Below are 19,809 nucleotides of genomic sequence, written 5' to 3'. Positions count from 1 at the left end.
AGGGAAAGAATTAATAAAAGATATTAATAGAAGAAACCTCCTTCCCCCTTTTTCCTTGTTCTGGTCTTATATGATCTGCGTAACTCCAATGTCTTCATTTTGGAAAGTAATGCCACCTAAGAGGAGAGCAAGAAAACTGATTTCTTTTCCAGGAACCAAGCTCTCCATACAGTTACACCAAATGCTCCAACGATGTTCTCAAGAAAGCCCAGAGAAAACATTATAGGTCTCAAGACCTTCACAGACGTCCAAACACACACAGCCTTGCAGCCCTCTTCACTCTGCTCTTTTTGCCTACATTTCTCACATCATTACTGAGGTTTTATGGCAAACCTGCTCACAAATATTCACTTGTATGTGTGCTTTTTGAAGGGAGAGCTCGATCACCATTAAAGCAGTTAATAATACTGCCACAGAGATAAACTGGAAGTAAAAAAAGAAACTACTAGCTGGAGTTTATGAACTTGATTTCCTACTCCACCTACAGGAAAGGTGAATAATAAAGACATGCACCCAAAATAAAACATGCAAATTTAGCCTGACTGTTCACATCTAATGTCTGTTACAAAAGCTCACTTAGAAAGACCAATGTGTCCTGGAAAATTCTTTTGCACAGTCCAATTTCTCTCATATTGCTGAAAACCAGGAGCTGAAGAGAGGAATAGTAGAGCTGCATGATCTGGTAGAGTAATGAAGATGAGGCAAGGACAGAGAGAAGAAATAAAATAAAATGAAGAAAAACTACTGAGAGTTGCTGAAAGATGATAAAATTCAGAGGCACAGACACGAGAAAAAAAAAAAAAAAATCAAACCCAAAGACAAGAAGAATGCATAAAGCAGCAGAGCAAAAAAGGTGGAGAAGGAGATGTATGATCCAAGGAGCCAGTTACAGCATGGAAAGTACAAGACAAGACTGCCCAGGGCTCAGTTTTGAAGAACACGGCTCCCGATTACGTGCATCACTTCACAAACACTGAAAGTAAACAGAACTTTTCCCTCTTCTCCCAACTCAGATTTTACTTCTGGGAAAAACAAAACAAAACACCCCACTGAATAGCACAGTTATTTATAGGGAAAGGAGTAAATTACAACAAAAAGCCAGAACCTAAGCTATGACTCAGGTTAGAGAGGCAATAAGGTAAAAAACCAAAACTTAAGACTCCAAATACCTTCCTCGCCCCTTCAAAGTGAAGGCTCTTGTGACCCTACAGGGCATGCATAGCCCACCTATGCTCTGCACTGCCTCCTGCTTCTGTCACATATCTGCATAAAAGCTTAGTGCTTGCCTCAAGGTGTTTCTCATACCCTGAGTGCATTTCTGAGGTCAGGGTGGGGAGACCAATGGACAAAAAGTGGTGGCTTGTCACCCTTGCTACACAATCCATTGCCACCAGAGGTGCCTTAAAAGACACTTACACTGGCGAGAGTCCAGGGAATATCTTCCTGAGGCAGGTCCCGATGTGCGCCAGCACCTCGTTCACATCTTCCGAAGATGCCATCTTCATGGAGATGCTGCATTTCTCAGTTTCCATAATCAACTGTAAATAAGAGGGCATATGAGGGCAGGAACTGGGTATCATATAACTCACATCCGTTTAAAAAGGAAAGTATTTTGAATGCCAGCTGAATGCTTTGCATGCTGGTAGGAATCTGTTATTCTTTAAGACATGAGACAACAATGCTCCAGGTAATGTTTCTGAAAGTTGTTCTGGAATGTAAAGACCCCTGCACTCAAAATTTGTTTTTCCTAACAGTGCCTTGCTTCCCATGGGAATAAAAGTTTCAAAGGATCTTGACTTCAGCTGACACTTTGAAAACCAAGAACTTTTCACAGCATTGTCCTCTCTTGAAACACATCCCAGAACACCAGGAGAAGCGAGTGCAGCCTGACAGGAAACTATTTAACGAGCAGGGCCTGCCTTCCTCCAGCAAAAAGTAAAAGTCTTTAATGGCTGTATCCTCTGGAAAAGCTCTAATGCTTTGATCTATGTAATTTAAGAAAATGTTATAGTAATATATTGTCTCGGTTCAGATGAAGGGGTAACTCAGTTAACATAACTGTACTGCTGTCTGGGGTATACTTGCTTCAGCTAGGGAGAAAAAAAAATAAAGCTTTTTGCAACTAATTTCTGTTATATATCGAGTGTTAAGGATCAAATCAGATTACTACATGACTGACATCAGGTCTGCTGCTGCTTTCAGCCGCATCACAAGAACCAATGTAATGTTTCTGTCTTCTCCAATGCGAACATTTAGCACAGCCCAAGTTATAAACTCTTTTAGATGAGGAGCTGTACATAACATTAGGAATAAATAAGAAGTATAGATAGACAATATGAGAGAGGATGCTGCATAGTATGCTACAGAAGATTGTTCTTCCACTCAAACTGGTTCCAAGGGCTCTTTTGGTTCCCAGTTCATGTCTAGGGTCATCAGCAGGACAACCCTCAAAGAGGCTCTATTACCCCAAAAGCACACTGAGAATCTTCACACATTTTCCTACCAATTCAGTGCCTTTCTGAACCTGTTGCTGTCACTCCCTGAAAATGAATGAGTGGGCAGATTACTACTGTTTTTTTTATTGACACCAATATTAACACAACACTTTCCTATATAATTCTGTCCATTTTTTTTCACTTATCTTACAGTGGAAAGCTCTTCATGGCTTTCTGCAAGACGTCTAGCATAAGACTACGTCCTTCAGGTATCAGGGATATAACACACTGTTTGCAGGAAAACTGCAACAATACCATTTGTCCCACAAGCAATAATCTGCGATACTGCCTGCCTTCAGCTATAAGCCTTACACATTTAAAACACAAACGAATGTAAACATGCAAAACCTTAAAATATACTTTAGGAAAATGGTATGCTAAGGGAAGCTACTGAAAATCCCTTGTAAACCCTGCTACAATAGTGATTGTCTCTGCCTCCAGGAATAATTAGCATTAGCTACCATGGCATTTTAATACCTTAAATAAATAAAGCCACAAAAACATACACAGAGTTTACTAAATGTGTCCTCATTAAAACAGTAAACATCCAGACCTTTTTTTTTTTCCTTCCTTTAAGGAAAGTTTCAAAAGCAAGGTTAAAAAGATGACATGTTAAACACAGTTAGAGCTTTTCAGAGTTCAAATAAAGTGTCAGGCGCTCCCATTTTTAAAAAAAGCTCTTTAAAAGCCAAACACACATGAAACACATGAAGACTGCGATACAATTGAACTGTCAAATCTTGTCAACACGTTCATCTTATGAATGAAAAACATATTAAAGCGATTCTTCTTTTCGGCACCTTCTCTTTGACGTTCACTTTTTTGGGCACATAACTTACTGTCAAATATATTTTGTGTTGTATACAGTAATGGCACCAAGAGAAGTTGGAAGCAAACCATTCTGCCTGCAATGTAAGCAGTAGCTTTTGGTTTCACCATAAAGGTATACGCCACAGAAGCCATTCAGTCTTGTGTGGTGACGATTATATACCAGCTGCCATTGTTCTATCATCTCTGAGAAAAATATTCACTTACAAGACAAATGAAAATTTGTACCATATTGAACAAGGAAAAAAAAAGTCATTTCTTATTGTCATCCCACCCACATAACACATTCCCAAAATTCACACTTTAAATGCTTATCATTATTGTTAAAATTTTAAAGCAGCATGAATGTAAGAATGCAAATGCAGAGTGTGCTCACTGGATGGGGACACCTGCACGTGACAGCATTACCTCCTTGACTGGAACAGATTTAGCACTGAGTAAACAAGTATCTTTTATCTAAAATACACTCACCTGACCCGGTTTACTGGAAGTTACTCCTTGGATTTCCAAGTAGCTGAAAGTTAGTTCTAACTGTTGTTAAAAAAGAAAATGCCGTATCAGTGTAAACGTCTTATTTTAAAGAGCACTTATGCTTTTCAATGAGGTTAAGAAAACTTTGAGCAAGGCGACTGTTACTTTACATCAGTTTCTGTAATTGACACTAAGTATTTGTTAATATCTTATCCAATCACATTTTACACTAAAAGAACACTTACATTTGCTTGTTACAGGTTCAAATAGTTATTAGAGGTTATAGGGATACCACATTGGACCTTTTACCGTAAGCTATAAGCACATAAGCTTATAATAAAATTTATGACAAAATTTTACTATAAAAAGCATTGTTTATACAATACCCTACTGATGTGTACTCTTGTGACTTAATAATTATTAAATACAATACTATAGCATCACATATTACTTTTTCATTAGTTACACTGATACCACAGACGTGAAAAATCTTACTGCACAGGAGCTGGAGGAACAAGCACACACAATTTTTTAATATATATTAATGTATAAATAAAAGTTCCATAGATAGATCGATAGATAAAGATAGCGATACATAAATGCTCAATATTGCTTTAGCATGTCTAAAAGTGTAAGAGCAAATAATACATCAGCTTTGCCTGAGTGGGGTTATCTGAACAATAGTCAGAATAGGCAGGGAAGAAGGATGAACACACTGAATCCACATGGAAGCTTAGAAGAAGGCGGGGAAGTCCTCTTCTCCAAGGACAAACCTAGGGCTACAGAGAGTGTGCTAAGATCTGAATTCACAGCTATGTAGACAAACATCTTGACAGCTGAGATACGCAGAAAGAAACAAACATCTTGGACTGAGTCATAACTACAGGCCAAGACATTAGCATGGTCATTTCCTTTTATTTATCATTAAAACCATTGTAACTGAGCAGTCTGTTTGAATTGCACAGTTTCCTGTACTTTATCTTTTCCTAGGTTCACAGTCAGGGTGCTCCCAGGCTAACTGGCAACCACCATATTATTCTACTTCTGTATTTGTGGCAATCTTTTTAAAAAGACGACCCTGAATGACTCCTGGGGTGCTCAGAACCCAGATGCAGCTCTCAAGACTCCCTCTCCGCAAAGGCTGCAACAGCACAAAAGTTGGGAATGTACCAGTTTCCAACCATAAAAGCCAGCTAAAAGATTTCCAGAAAGCAGCAAGATAGTAGGCAGAGATCCTAAGCACCAAGGTCTCCCGGGCAAATTTATAAGTCATGAGCAGTGTTACCACAGGATGAAGCTACCCAAAAAATTCCAGTTAAAACAGTTATGATTTAGAGTGCACTGAAATTTAGGAGGGTTTAATGAAATAGAAGACCACTTAGCTACATTATCCACTCACAGCTGCAGAGAGTGAAGATGTTATTACTGTCTATTTGTTCTTGATGTTCCCCATTTTCTGAATCATTTTCCCTTCAGTTGCCGTCATGATTCGACAGCACCACAAGATATAAGCACCCCTCAGCCATTTCTGTGCAAAGACCATCATCCACCAAAGACCTAGCTTGGGGACCAAACTTTACTGTGAAGTTTTTGAGGAGTCTTCACGTGCTTTGTTTCACTTGTTCTGCTGCAGGGACAGCATCCTGCAGTTTCAGACCACAGGGGTGCCGTCACAGCTGTTTACAAAGCGAGTGCGCGCAGGGAACCGAGGCAGGGAAGGCAGAACCAGTGCAAGCATCTTCCCACTTCCCACACTGGTGTCTGGCATTCTTCCAAGGCGTAAGACATTCACTTCTCTTCAGGCCTCTTCAGCACCTTATTTCTAAGCTAAGACTGGCAATCTTTTGTGATGATAGGACATGATCCCATGAAGTTTATTTGGGCCAGAAATTAAAAAAAAAAATCCATAGCAGCTCTTGTTGGCTACTGGAGTAAGCCAGCCTACAGGTATAGAAGTGAAAGGCTTTTTTTCCCTCCAGTGCTAGTCAAATTAAACAAACATATGAGACTATCTAACATTTGTTTACCCAAATCATAATGAAATTCTAGGGAAAAGTTTCTATGATTGAAATCCTTCCTATTTTGCAAATTATTTACCTACCAGATTGAAGGTTTTGCTTTTGCCAATGTACTTTTTATGTGCAAACATATACATATGTATACACAATCAAAAATATCTTTCTGCTCCTGAGAAAAGTTTACACAGATCCAGACTCAAGAATTTAATCTGCAAAAATCCTCTTGACTAGAATGAACAAACACCAGGAAATGTGGCAACATCTCTATAGTTCATCTTTGCTTAATTTTACTACTTAAAAACATGGATTTACAGTCCTTCCTTTGCAGCAAAAATATAGAATACATTCTAAGCATCATCTACCTCAACCTACGAAATAATTTTACAAGGTTTTAAAATGCATAATCACATTTATTACCTAAAATCATATTTTTTAAAAATCCTCTTAAAACGCATGAGTGCCTCTCATTTAGGGACCCTTCAGTTACCAAGACAGCTAATTTCACAGTTTCCATTTTTTTCAATCAAAACTTAATGAAAGCTGGCACTAGAAATATGTTCACAAACCTGAATTACACTCCCACAAATATTTCATACGCTTATCTGTGGGCTTGATGACACATCCAACATTTACTAATGTCACAATTATGTTTTATATAGACTGTAGCAAGGACTAGTAGGCTTTAAGTACAGTACTTCCTTTCCTATCAATCCACTTAGATTAGTGGAAATGAACTGATTGGACCTGAGTGTAAAGTTAGGAGGTGGCCATTGTAATATCCTTGCTCTACGGATAATCGTGTGAGTTGATATTATAGTTAATCAACCTTTATTCCTTTCAACTTTGATCCTTGTTTAGTAGATACATCTCAACAGCATTGTTTAAGGAAAAGCAAAGCTTGGAATCAGATGTAATAATAACAGTCACTCAGAACTGGCCATCTCTCAGCATACTCAATTTTGTGAGAGATCCCTGGAGGAATAAAGTGTCTTCACTGCATGTTCTCAACTGTCTGGCTAGCAGTGACTGAGTGTCAGTTATATGGAAGTTCTCGGGCTCAGAAAGCTTCTGAGCAGCTTTTGAAAATAGTACAGACTTCAGAAAATTCAGTAAGTTTCACTAGTCCTGCTAGAAAAGAAATTTTCTAGTTATCCTAATAATTGTCGAGATACACAAAGTTTAATTTTGACAAAAACCATGCACAGACACAGTTTCTTCAGATCACCTTTCTTCCATTTGCTATCACTAAAGTAACAATTTTGTTAGTACAGCATACTTAGTCTGGATTTCCATGAAAACAGAAACAAGTTTTTCAATTAAGTAAATCCATTTAATAAAAGGAGTTTTGAGAAGTGTCTGTAATGCTAAACTAGAAGTACCAGTATTCCGTAGTACACCAAGCCCTAGTCTTTAAGAGCTTTTTGATGCTTTGCTATTATTTAACAAGATCACCATCACCACCTGTCCATCATACTGCCGTTGCACTGATGTCTGAGCTGTTCATCAACTGGCTGTATGTTTCCATGCAAACAGTCACCAAACCCTGTCTTAAAAACAGGCTGAAAACTGCAGTGATCCAAAAGCTGACAGACAACCAACCAAAGATATCTGTGCTGCAGGGACAGGGTGATCAACTGAGGGAAATAAATTTCAGCAGAAATTCAATTTAGTCATCCTACCTGAGAGTCAGCGTCTTCAAATTATAGGTGAAGGACAGTCATGTTTCCCAGTGACCACAACTGAAAACCTGATATCAATCGTTCCCTATATTGATGCTGTTTTTTCTATAAAGCACATATATATACACACACACATACCTCCACACCCTCCACATACACATATGTATGTGTAAAACACAACAAAGCAGAATACAAGCTGAATTCCGTTCGCTGATTCCAAGCTGGACAAGAGATGTTCTTCCACATCAGTCATTTTCATTCACATGGTAACTATCTTTCTCTGCTACAATAATCGTTACCAATTGTCACAGGAATAGAAAAAATAATTCACCAGCACTGGCAAGGCAGATTGGCAAGATACTTTTCAAAACGAACCACAGAAATCATCAGAAAACAGCAGAATTTAATAAACCTCAAAATAATTTCTATCTCTAAATCAGATATATTCCTATTTGACACTACAAACACTAGAGGGAATAACGCCATCAGCTTGTTTCGACATAAACTGTCCCACAACAAAGGCCATCAGGCTCACCTCACAGTTCAAGTTGGCGTTTCCAACACAATTCTTCACCCACCTGCATTTCTAGAAGTTAAAATTCCTCTGAAACAGTATATACAAATATATACAAATCAACTTAAGACAGACACTAACAGAAGCATGACTAACTCAGCACCATGCAACATACCATTCCACAATATTATTTTTTTTAAACAGATGCACAAGTATAACATATGCTAAGTTTATGCAACTTAGTTAATGCAACTTACATTTGTATCTAAAAAAACAGAATATTTATAGAAGCACAGTGGCTTTACCTTGGTGGGAATCCGAGATGTTAAAAGAAATGCCCGACATGATGCCAACACCTATTGAAAAAAAAGAACAGAATTTGTAAGAAATATTTAATTTATCAGGAATATTATTAAAAATTCTTTCCAGGAAAATCCTGACACCAGAGGGAAAAAGCCTCTAGTAGACTGACTGTCGATTCTCTTTGCTGTCATACAGTGAAGGATGCAAAACTGGGCTCACATCCAGTAGATCATAGTGAAGAGACTGCTGCAATCTGACCAGCTATAAGCTAGTCAGTACAGCATCGAACTGAAGAAATTTATTCAATCAATCCCTCAAGAACATCTAATACCAATCTGAATGAAATTTTAAAAAAGAAGCAAGGATAAGAAGTCCTACCAGGCACATGATGTACTTAAATATAACAAAAATACACAAGATAAACATGATATTATAAGTAATGTAAGAGACCACAAGCAAACATTTTCTTTTGGACATACTTAGTGCTTTTCTACAGTAACAATGCAAAGGTTTCTCATTGACACCACCTGCATGTCTTCTCCAGCAAGGACAATGGAAAAGCATGATTAGATTAGTGAGACCAGTGACTGAGGAGAAAATAAGACAGAAGTTATTGCCAATCAAAATATAATGATATATAAATTACCACTCCAATCTCCAGTAGCACATCCCACTCACAAATTTTAGGCTTTGCAAAAGGGATGGCTCACTTTCCAAAACTAGACTACGGCTTTTTGATTTACCTGCCTATGGAATTAGCTACTGCTGCCTCCATCTTTTTCTAGACCAAAAACTGAAACAAACTTAATTCAAACATCTGGATCAAAATCCCACAGCACACGCAGATCTTTTCACACGGCTGGAACCTCCAGAAGCCAGTTCTGCTCAGTAAGTATCCATCTCTACTCCACTGCTACTCAGCTGGTATATCCAGGCCCTGCCAGACAGACCTGCCTGGTCCCCTTGAGCTCACACATGGGGGAGACAGTCTCTCCTGCTCTCCTCCCAGCTGTGCCCATCACAAGTATGCCTTCTGCAATCCAGCATGCAAAGAAAGGGGAAGGGTCAACCCAAGGGGTTTAACCACTGCACAACCAGAGTTTCCCCTGCCTGACAGCAAGTTGTTCTCACAGTAATAAAGCCTTGATTCTTTCCGCTCCCTCACGCGCCTCTTCAGGGCAGCGACCCACAGTAGGTGCACCATCACTCTCCTGGGAGCCGTTGGGGAGGATCACACCCCCAGTCACACCCCTGTGTGCTTACAAGAAAAGCTTCATTATCGGCAAGAAGAGTGCCCATCTTACCCACTGTTTCACCCACACACAACCTGCCCAGCTCAGAAGAGGGGTAGGTGATCAGGCACCCTCCCTGCACCAGCACCACCAGCAAAATGCCTCTAGAGCAGTAGGTAAAGCAGCTGCAACAACTTCTCCTCATCTGCTTCTGGTCACCACATCTCAGGTGCAGCAGTGAGAGTCAGGGGAAAGGACAGCTTTTGAAGAGCCACTTTCCATATTTACCTTGTAGGTAGCAGCTTACAAGATTAGAAAAATCAGTGTTTGTGTGTATGCCACCACAGTGGGACAGCTGGTTACAGAAAAATCACATCACAGTCGTGTTGTAAAACATTTGCCTGCATATATGGGTTCAAGTTACTTTATGAGCACTTATAGGATCCCTTTAACATGATTACAGTACACATGAGCAAATAACAAAGTTAAATGCAAACCTGGTAAGTAGAAGGCTGTAACACAGTTATGTTGGAAAAGGATGTTCCAACAGGGCACATCAGTGTACGTTTGTGCGGTAGAGGTACCAAAGCTCTCCAAGTGATCTCGCTAAAACCAACAAAGCTGAAGTACCCACTTACCTTAATAAGATGCATTTACATACAAAGGAGAAGACTGCTCTAAGATGATACTCCCCACTCAGCCTGTAAAGAAACTACTCTTGAACAGTAAGATGGTACAAAAAAGCCTGAGCCCTCTGACCCAGTAACACTGAGATTTCTAGTTTTCATAACAAGTAAGAGTTCGATTTTTACACAAAGCCAATTGAAAACAAGGTCAACTATTACTGCAAAATTAATGTCCCATCTTGACAAAAACAGTACTAGATTTGTTTTTTTTTTTTCTTACAATGGCAGAATTTGCAAAGAGAAGGCTTGGCATTTATCACAATTTTAGCTGCTAAAATCCATGAGTATGCACCGTGACCTTTGACAGAATCAGCTTTTGTTTACTGCTTTCTGATTTTTTTTTTCAATCTTTTCAAAATTTTATGCAACATCTGCATTTTAACATCACTATTTTTGTTCACGTTTAGCAACACAGTAGATTCTACCCCAAATCAACTTGAGACTTGTTGGATAAACTGCGAAATATGAAAAGTTTTCAGTGACCTCCTCCTCCTCACTTGTTGGATAAACTGCGAAATATGAAGTTTTCAGTGACCTCCTCCTTGATAAGGCTGCAGTGCATAAATAATGGCTATTAAGATAGCGGCTCACCCGTGTCTCTGTCAATAGGATTCTGCATGGTTGTTAGTACTTGCAAGGGCAACAGAACATACATTACACACTACTTAAAACAACGTAGCACTCTATGCCTTCCCTTGCGAAATACGATGCTGGCGCCAAAGACAGAGGCACCAGAGGTGTTTTCACACTGACAGTTCAAGTCCCCTTTTAAGCACTGAGCTGGTTTTGTGAATGAAGTCCCAGGTCTCCGTTGCAGTCCTCTGACATGAATAACGAGTATGTGCTTAATTGCACAATTGTCTAGGGCTTTCAGAAGTATCCAGGAGTGCTGGGTTTTATGAATAGGCAGATTCTAGATTTCCTAGGGTTTTTAATTTCTTCATACAAAGAAACTAAAAAGGAAAAGTGGCCACCAGTTACTCTCTAGCAGTTCTCAGGCACATTACAGAGAAGATTCTGCCACCATTGTACTTATTTTGCACCTGGAGAACCTTGACTACAGGACAAGGAGTGTCATGGTCAAAGTCTCTTTGAAAAACAGAGACTCAGAGGAGCAGACCCCTGCTCCAGGGACAACTCTGAACAAAGTGCTCCCTCCTCACAACCCATCAGGAATGTCAGCTGGGCACTGCGTATAACTTACCTTATCTTCTGACAAAAAAAATAATCACTTGTTCAGCTCAACAAGTCACAGCCCCATTCTTCCATAACCATTTTGTTTGGCCACAAGTAGTATTCAATCATTAATAAAGGTAAAAGGTCCCATCAAAAGTTAAAAACACATGCAAGGTAACAGAAGAGACTCAGGAGTGGATTCACACTTTAACACACCCGTAAGCCAAAAGGTTTGCAACTGACTGATGTGAAGGCAGCAAGCGCATCCAGGTGAATTTTATACAGGGCACATAACCTGGCTGCTGCTCCACGGAAGGGACAATAAACGAGAATTATATTTAGTTTACAGTAGCTTCAGTCTGTCTTCCTTCCCTGCCTTTTTTTCAAGCACAAAATAGGATTATCATTTGAATGTTAAATGACTCTTAGTCACACACAGTTATCCACCCAAGTTGATAATTTCTTAACGTTTTTATCACTCCAAATTCCATAACACTCCCTACGCTGCTCACAATGTACATGTAGCAAGTTAAAATTTGGAAATTAATTTGGAAATGTTCACCAAAAATATACCCTGCAAATTATTTCTCCAGAGACTCATGGCCTACAAGGTCATCTTCTATGTACCAGAATAAATAATTTGTTTCAGTAAATAAAATTAATTTGAACACAGATCCTCAGCAAGTATATCAACAAAACATAAACATACAGATGTATTTTGTGATTTATTGTCAAATTCTAGCCTTATTACCCATTTTAGCACTGTAATTTAAATTAACAGGGCTGCACTGGGTTAACCCAGCCACCCTACGTAGCAGTCAGTCTTGGGAAGATCATAAGAGCAACACAGCTCTGTGCTAATTGCATGTATTTTGCCAGACAGACCATAGCAACTCAAACCACCTTATCTTTATTTAAAGCGGTTTCAAATGCACAAGCAAATGAAAGAAATCTTTTAAAAATCACTACTACCCTTTTTAAAATTCCCAGGAATAAAGAGTTCTGGAAAACACAGTGAGCATACACAGCTTTGTGACTAAGTATAAAACAAAATGAAACCACCTCAGCACTTTATGGGCCCCAGGAAGTCGTGTGATGCTCGCTCCACTCACTAGCACAGATGTTTTGAAACTTTCCTCTGCTGGAATCTCAAAAAACGGATGGACTAGCCAAATGTTTTTCTCTTGCTGGAAACTGATTGACACAGATATTAAAAAACAAAAACAAAAAACCAGCAAAAAATCAACAAACCAAACAAAACCGCCCAAATTTAGTACTTTTTTGATCAACTGTTACAGTTTTACTGCTTGAAATATACTCTGATCCTTTCCTTCCACTGTAGTTTCTTTCCCCCCCAGCATTTGCCATTTTGTCAGCCTTAAAACTGCTTCAGTCTCCTCCACGATAATTTACTTGAGAAAAGAAGCATTTGTGACAGGTTTTCTTACTTGGATATCTATCATTTTGAGAATTTCTTGAAGTCCAGAAGGCAGTTGCTTTATTTTATATAAAGTTTTATGAGTTATACCATCCTTATTTTTATCATTATGCATTACCATTATTATCCCAAATATCATCATTATTTTTTAAGTTTCCAAACTTATTACTTGCTTTATGATTTCTACAATAAGCTTTCCATTACTACTACTGATTCAATATCTAATGTACACATAATAAGGTGAGGTAAAGCAGCAGCACTAATACCGTTTTTGTTTTGTTAAAATACAGATGAATCAATAAGTTAGTGCATCTAGTCTCTCTCAGTCCCTATAGGATTCGACCATTCATTTTCTGGGTTGCATGCCTGCATGTTGTAAATGCTCCATCCTGAAGCAACAGGAGTTCGATTAGATAAAAGGCCCCTTTCAGCACCATGTTAGAGATACTGGTTTCAAGCAAGGCGGTCTCTGTTAAAAGCACTGAGCCTCCCTACACAAAGAGGATAGCTGACATCCTGGAGGTCTTTTTGGAGGGCTAATTAGCTCAGGCACAACACGAATATGTGTGCTGCTTCTGAAGCAGTGGTATCACTTGGCATATGGTGGGTTTCTCTGCAGAGCGCTGCCGCCAGCAAAGCGGCCCAGTTCAGTCCTGACTTAAGGGCTCGCAGCACCACCACCTTCACCCGCAGCCCTCTCCGTTGTCTGAGGTTGAATTTGAGACTGACCATTTGGTCTCAGCTACTTTTAAATTGTCATCTATGACAAAAACATTGACAAACCTCATTCACTCCCATTCCAAATGCCTACTTATTTATCCACCAACACTAAAGCAGTCTTTTGTAGCTGGGGAAGATCCTTCAGGAAAGGGTTAGTGAAACTCAGTTCTTGGCATTCACACACAAGAAACAGAACTTCTCCCTCCCTGAGCTGACCTTAGCCAAGTTGAACACATTCCCAGGACTGCCTAAGTCACCGGTGTGCCTGTGCGGCCATCCAAAGACCTACGCAAAACACGCCCCAAAGCAGACCCTCAGCAGGAGGGGTAGCTGTTGTTTGCATCAGTATGATTCTCTCCTGCCCAAGACAGAGGCAAGCTCTGCAGTGCACATAATGACCTCGGCCATCCCCACAAAGGACTGCTCTGCTACATGTTTTGCTGTGATTATTCCCAATGTCAACCCCATCTTCCTCAACAAGGTCCCCTTGCGGGAGCTCCAGACAGAGAGCCTGTCTGCCTCTGCCCTGCCACCGGCACACTGTACGGAGTGCAGGTTTTCACTGGTCCTTACTACCGTCATGCTGCATTAAAAACTAAAGCCTCATTTGTTATGGGCCACCATTTTCCATATTTTCTGGACGGCAAAGGATAGTATGAAGAATAGCTTTTAACTGGAATGGGTTTTTACAAAAAAGTGGGGTCAGATATCAGCACTGCTGGCAATAAATCTGCTGTGTCTCAAGAGAAGAAAAGCACCTTTCAAATTACTTGACTGAACAAGACAGGGGACACCACAAGATGGCACAGCAGAGTGTTTCATTCAAATTTCCCTTTCTGTTAGAGTTAGAGAGGACCCTTTTAACAGAAACACCTATTTAGCTATTGGAGAGCTGTTCCAATACTCAGAGAAGTTTCTCCAGAGGAAACAATGAACAAGTCCTCCCTGGAAGACAGTTAAGAAAAAGTATCCTCATTTTAAAACTGACAAAAACTGAGGCATGGACATGCCAAGAGATTTTGCCCAAAACAAAAGGGTAAAATGAAGTGGCAAGACTTGAAAGAGAAGCTTGGAGTTAATAGCTCGCAATTCTGGAGCAAGGGGAGAAACAACGTAGCTTGGAGGTTTACCAGCAAATTAAAACAAAATCTCTTGCCTACACCAAATATCTTCATTAGCTCCTCCAACAGCTACTACTATCACCTTTCCACAGTGTCCTATTCCCACAAACTGTTTTGTTTGTAAAGGAAGCATGAATCAAATTGTGCTTCTTTAAGCCTAGAGCACAAATAAATATAAACACTTGCTATCACCCTGTCTGCAACGTGCAAATGGACCAGCTACTCCAGTAAAGGTGGGATTTCAGAAGATGCTGAGACAGGCTCACCTTTAGTCAGACACTGCCAATGGCAGCGACAGGAGCCTTGGTCACCCCAACATCCAGCTCCTGTCACTCGAAGTACCTGGTGATGTGGTCACCAGTCATGCCGACCAGGACTCCCTTGATTCTGAGACCATACTCACACTTAATTTTGTGTCGTAACCTACCATTTCCATTAACTGCAGAGCTGCTTGTGGAGGGGCAGTCATCTATTGCGTATGAACACAGAGTTCCCTTGTTCTTCCAACCAGTGAGTCATGGAACAGATTTTCACAGCTTTGTGAGAGATGTCCAACACAGAGCGCTTAAGCCAAGGCAACCCCCAGCAGACTGCAAAACTTCCTCACCGCACAATTGCCAACAACGAAAAACTCTAGTGCTGTAAAGCACTAAATACCAGAAGACTTAACTACTGTGTTATTTAAGCCCGCTCTGAGCCATAAAAATAGGAAAGAGAGAGCAGCAGCATTTCACCGATACAAAGTCCTCTCCGTGGCACTGGATCCAGCCTGGGCTGACCCCAGCGGGGTAGAGGAGGGGAGCAGGAAGGGTGCAGGCTGAACCACATACATTCATTTGTAACTCATCAATGAGGCATATAACCCCAAGGGAGTTTTTCCTTCTCTGCATCTACATTACACATAAATAGGTCACTAGCACGTTAGTGCTAATACATCTTTATTTCCAATTTTTTCCCACTTTCACTCTCCTCTGTATACAGCCATTACACAGATTCACTGCCCCGATTCAGGTTACAAAGTGCCACAGCAGGATACCGTCCCCACATAATTATGTTCTAACCCCCAATACTCAGCTAAGTAATAGGTTGAAGACATTCAGTTGACTTGTAATTTGAAAGGCCCTGGGCTCCAGCACCTTCTGTGCAACAATTTTTTATGCTCTCGCATTACTTCTCTCCATCATAAAAAGAACATAAAGGCACCCTGTAGAAAAGCCCTCCCGCTACCTATCCCTAGTGTTAATAGTAAGAAACATTCATACACCTTCCCTCTCCCTGAGTTTACAGACAGCAGGTAAGACTGGAAGCATTTTGGTGTGCTGCGTATGATGCTGTTTCTATGCAGAAGCAGCTGGAAATAGATTTTGCTATTGCAGTACTTTTATTCTTATCTTCTTTAATTTAATCACTTGGAAATGCCAGATTAAACATTTCGCCGTGTTCCTTGTGATAGGACTGCTCTCTTTGTAAGTATGTCAGATGCAACCATAATGCAAAATTTTAAAGACCAGGAAACAAAACAAAAACTTCAGGGAGAGAAGAAACACAATTTGATCCATAATGCAAGCCTTTGATAAGAAACTCTTCTACAACTATTCATATTTTCTTCTAGTTATCAACAATGAAATGAAGATTCAATTAGCAAAGTGCAATGCACTTAGCTCCACTTATTATTAAAATAAAATAAATAAGCATCATAAAACAATTTTCCTCAATACCCACCGCCATAAACCACACTCAATAACGCTAACCTCAGACATTCCCGAGAGCTAAGGGCCAGAGAAAGATGTCAGCTTAATAAATCTGTAGAATTAAGTCTTTTCTTGTCCTGTCCATGGCATATACAAATTGAAACACAAACCCAAATCTATGGGTGCAGAATTATGAAAACCTCCGAGCCAAGGCAGCTCTTTCCCAAAGAAACCACTGTTAGAGGTGCAAGACAAAACCCTCTTCCCCATTAGGTCCAGAGGGGATTACTCAAGATCTGCTCCTCTACATCACTTCAGGAGCCTCACTGCAGTCCTCAGGTGCACTCCGATTTCCATTTCCTCCTTTTACTTTCCAACAGAACACTTTTTCCATCTCTATCATCTGTAAAATATAAAGTACACACTGGAACTAACAGGACTGTGACAGCCACTCCATCCTTAATCACCTGAGGTATGCTACAAGTCTTCATCTTTCTACATTTTGATATCTTAAGACCACCAATCTTTCAAGAGAGGAATAGGGCTTAAGTGCTGGGACCAGCCACTTGGTCATTTAAAATCCTTAAGAGCCACCACTATAATCCCAATCCCCGAATCTGGATTTTCTGTTTTACTGTTTTACGTTTTATAAGATGATCTCTTTAACAGATATTTTATTTCTGGGGTATCACATTTCCCCTCTGCTGGGGAAATATTTTCTTTCAGAGCTTTAAAACATCTTCCAGAAGTGGGAAAAAGAGAACAAACTACTTCCCCGTTTCTGCACAAGAAGGCAGGGCTGGAAGGGACCTCCTTTTCACTGCTCGTTGCCACGTGCAACTCCTTTCCCATAGCTCCCATACTTTATCAGTTAGCTGGTGGGAGTTGAAGATGGCTCAGGCATCCTCTGCTGGCTTACACCGTACCACCCACCAGCTTACCTGATTAGTAGCTAGCATCTCCTGGGGAAATCACACAAGAGCTTCTCTGCCAGGCACTTTACTCTTACAGCCAGGGCAGCCAAATAACCAAGGTGTGTGAACAATGTCCCCACTTCCCCATCATGCAGGTGCAAGTTGCTGGCTGGCTGGATGAATTTCTTAGGAAATTCTGCACCAGAGGATAAATCCCAGCTCACTGTCCCTCCCCCTGCTCCCACCCTGTATCTGGGGCAGGGAGAGCTGTAGGCAGGAAAGCCAGAGGTGAGGCTGGCTGCGCCTCGGGCAGTGACACAGCTGATTGCATCTGGCTTCCCCTCAGACGGAAATTCAGGAATTGCCACATTCCAGGAAAGCAATTTTGCCTCCAACATCCTGCAAAAAAAGACTTTCAGAAGTTTCACCCCACTCCCAACACGCATTCTGTCTTGTCTGCCCAAGTAGTACAAGTTGTGTGCAATGAGCAAAACCCACTAAGTAACTGTTGATAGAGGGTTATTATTCTTTGTGCCAATTTTTAAAAGTCATATTACGTCAATTATCTAATGCTGTTCATTATTAAAAATGAATATGCTCCTGTCCAATATAAAAGCTATTTTGATACTTTCTGGTTTTGTGATGATTCTTATTTAAATGTATCACACTAATATTGCTTGTGTTTTACTCGTACAGCTACTTATACAGTATATTAACCTGACAAAATGCATGCAATAACAAAATATCCCTTTTTATGTGGCAAGAACATCCACTTCTCACAGCCAAATGGAAATCAAACTTCCAAAAAATGTCAGAAACCATGCTAAAAAACAGAAATTACAATCCACTGAATGCAACAGCAACAAATAATTCTGCTCTTCAAACTCAGAAGTACAACTGTTAGAGTTGCTACCCAGCACTCACTGAAGAGTCAGCTCCTAGCTATGCAGAAGATCCCAACAGTTTGTAAACCACCTTTGCCTCCGAAACAAGGGGGGGGAATAAAATAAAAAAAAAAAAAAATCAGCCTGCTTCCCTCAATTCCTTCATGTAATTCTGATGCAAAGGTCTTCTAAGTCAAATTGTTTCTCAGAACAACTTCGTGGGTGAATTTTGCTTTTGTAAGCAGTGAGCCACATGCTTAATGCTGCTTAATCATTGTTTATTTCAAAACTGGGACACAAGAGTCTCAGAGAAGAAGAGAGCTTTTAAAAGGCTACTTCACTACTGCAAACTTGAACAACTAACTTGGCTTGTCACTGCAAGCTACAAAAGCATAAAGCTAACTAGATCCTCCTGGACTTAATAATTTTATCTATAGAGAATCACGATTTACAAGCTTTTCAATCTGCAGATTCTTTTACTTTTTGCTACAGGGTTACAGTCTGCCAAAAAGGAACACAAACTTTTGCTCTTTTTAGATGGCAGATTTGTAGGCAACTCTCTGCCCCGTTCCCCAGCTAGCCAAGCCTTTGGCTCCTCTTAGCCAAGCCTTTCCCCCGTCCCTTCTGGAACTGCTTAAGCTCTTCTGCCGAGTAAGCGAAGCCACTCTACACAAGTTTTTGCTGGGGTACGTGAGGCACAGGGGGCTCATGGAGCAGCGCAAGGAGCAGCAGCAGCAGCCATGCGGAGCAGCCCCTGGGAGCTGGCAGGACAATTCTCCCACCTCGGGAGCTGTCAGATCAGCTTCCTGCGAGCCAGGCTGCAATTTCAAGAGGGTCACTCTTGCACACCCTAAAAATCACCCTGGGTAGACAGAATCCAGATTCAAAAACCGTAATTGAGACATCAATGTTTTAGAGGACTTTCCAACAGAGGGAAAGCTGGTAGAGGGCCACGAATAAGAAGGGAATGCGAGCACTCACCTGGCTCAGCAGCTCAGTGGTAGACTTTGCACCGCGGTGAGACCAGCTCCCCCCGTGGCATAAGCCCCATGTGCCACCAGCACTGAACCACCAGATGGGCCCAGCAGAGCCAAAGGCAGCCTCTTAGGCAGGCAAACATCTGATCGCAACAAACCTAGGTCAGCTTAGCATCAATATGGCCCAGCTACCAGCAGAGGCACGGGGAACATGGTGCTCTAGGTGAGCTAACTGCTTAACAACTTCCCCATCCCACGGGCAGGTCTTTCAGGCTAGACTGAGCTCCACACTACTGAAGTTATCCTGGTTTTACAGAAATTTAAGGCTTCCTTGAATAAGACAAGACTAGTCAAAAGGTATCCTGACTGCAGCATGGGTGCAGTTTATAGCCTGCCTTTTCTAGGCTTCCATTTCCCCAAGCACCACCACACTCCTGCCATCAACACAGCTCCACTAGTGATGAAAACAGAGAGAAAAATTAATAGAGACAAAACCTTAAGAAGTCAGGATGCCTTTAAGCACAGGGTCCCCAGGCCTGTTATCTCGACCTATTCAAGAGCATGGCTGAAAACCCACTTGCTCTCCTACTGCTCGAGATGTACTGCTTTTAATAAAGCTGAGAAGCCTTCAGCTGAAATTCAACACATCATAGACAAAATTT

General features: G+C 40.7%; 1 protein-coding gene across 1 annotated transcript in view; it reads right to left on the bottom strand.

Annotated features, from left to right (window-relative positions):
- LRRC16A (leucine rich repeat containing 16A) overlaps positions 1-19,809 on the bottom strand; it is a 228,753-nt gene that overhangs the window by 110,957 nt on the left and 97,987 nt on the right. Inside the window, exons 3-5 of the mRNA XM_009885904.1 lie at positions 8,311-8,361; positions 3,795-3,854; positions 1,417-1,538 (exon numbers count right to left, since the gene is read on the bottom strand). Coding sequence (XP_009884206.1) covers positions 1,417-1,538; positions 3,795-3,854; positions 8,311-8,361 — 233 coding nt within the window. The remainder of the gene's footprint in view (positions 1-1,416; positions 1,539-3,794; positions 3,855-8,310; positions 8,362-19,809) is intronic.

Source organism: Charadrius vociferus, unplaced genomic scaffold (genome assembly GCF_000708025.1).
Source record: "Charadrius vociferus isolate BGI_N301 unplaced genomic scaffold, ASM70802v2 scaffold195, whole genome shotgun sequence".
NCBI classification, from domain to species: Eukaryota; Metazoa; Chordata; class Aves; order Charadriiformes; family Charadriidae; genus Charadrius; species Charadrius vociferus.
The sequence above is the reverse complement of the archived record's forward strand: the minus strand, read 5'-3'. Positions and strand labels throughout refer to the sequence as shown.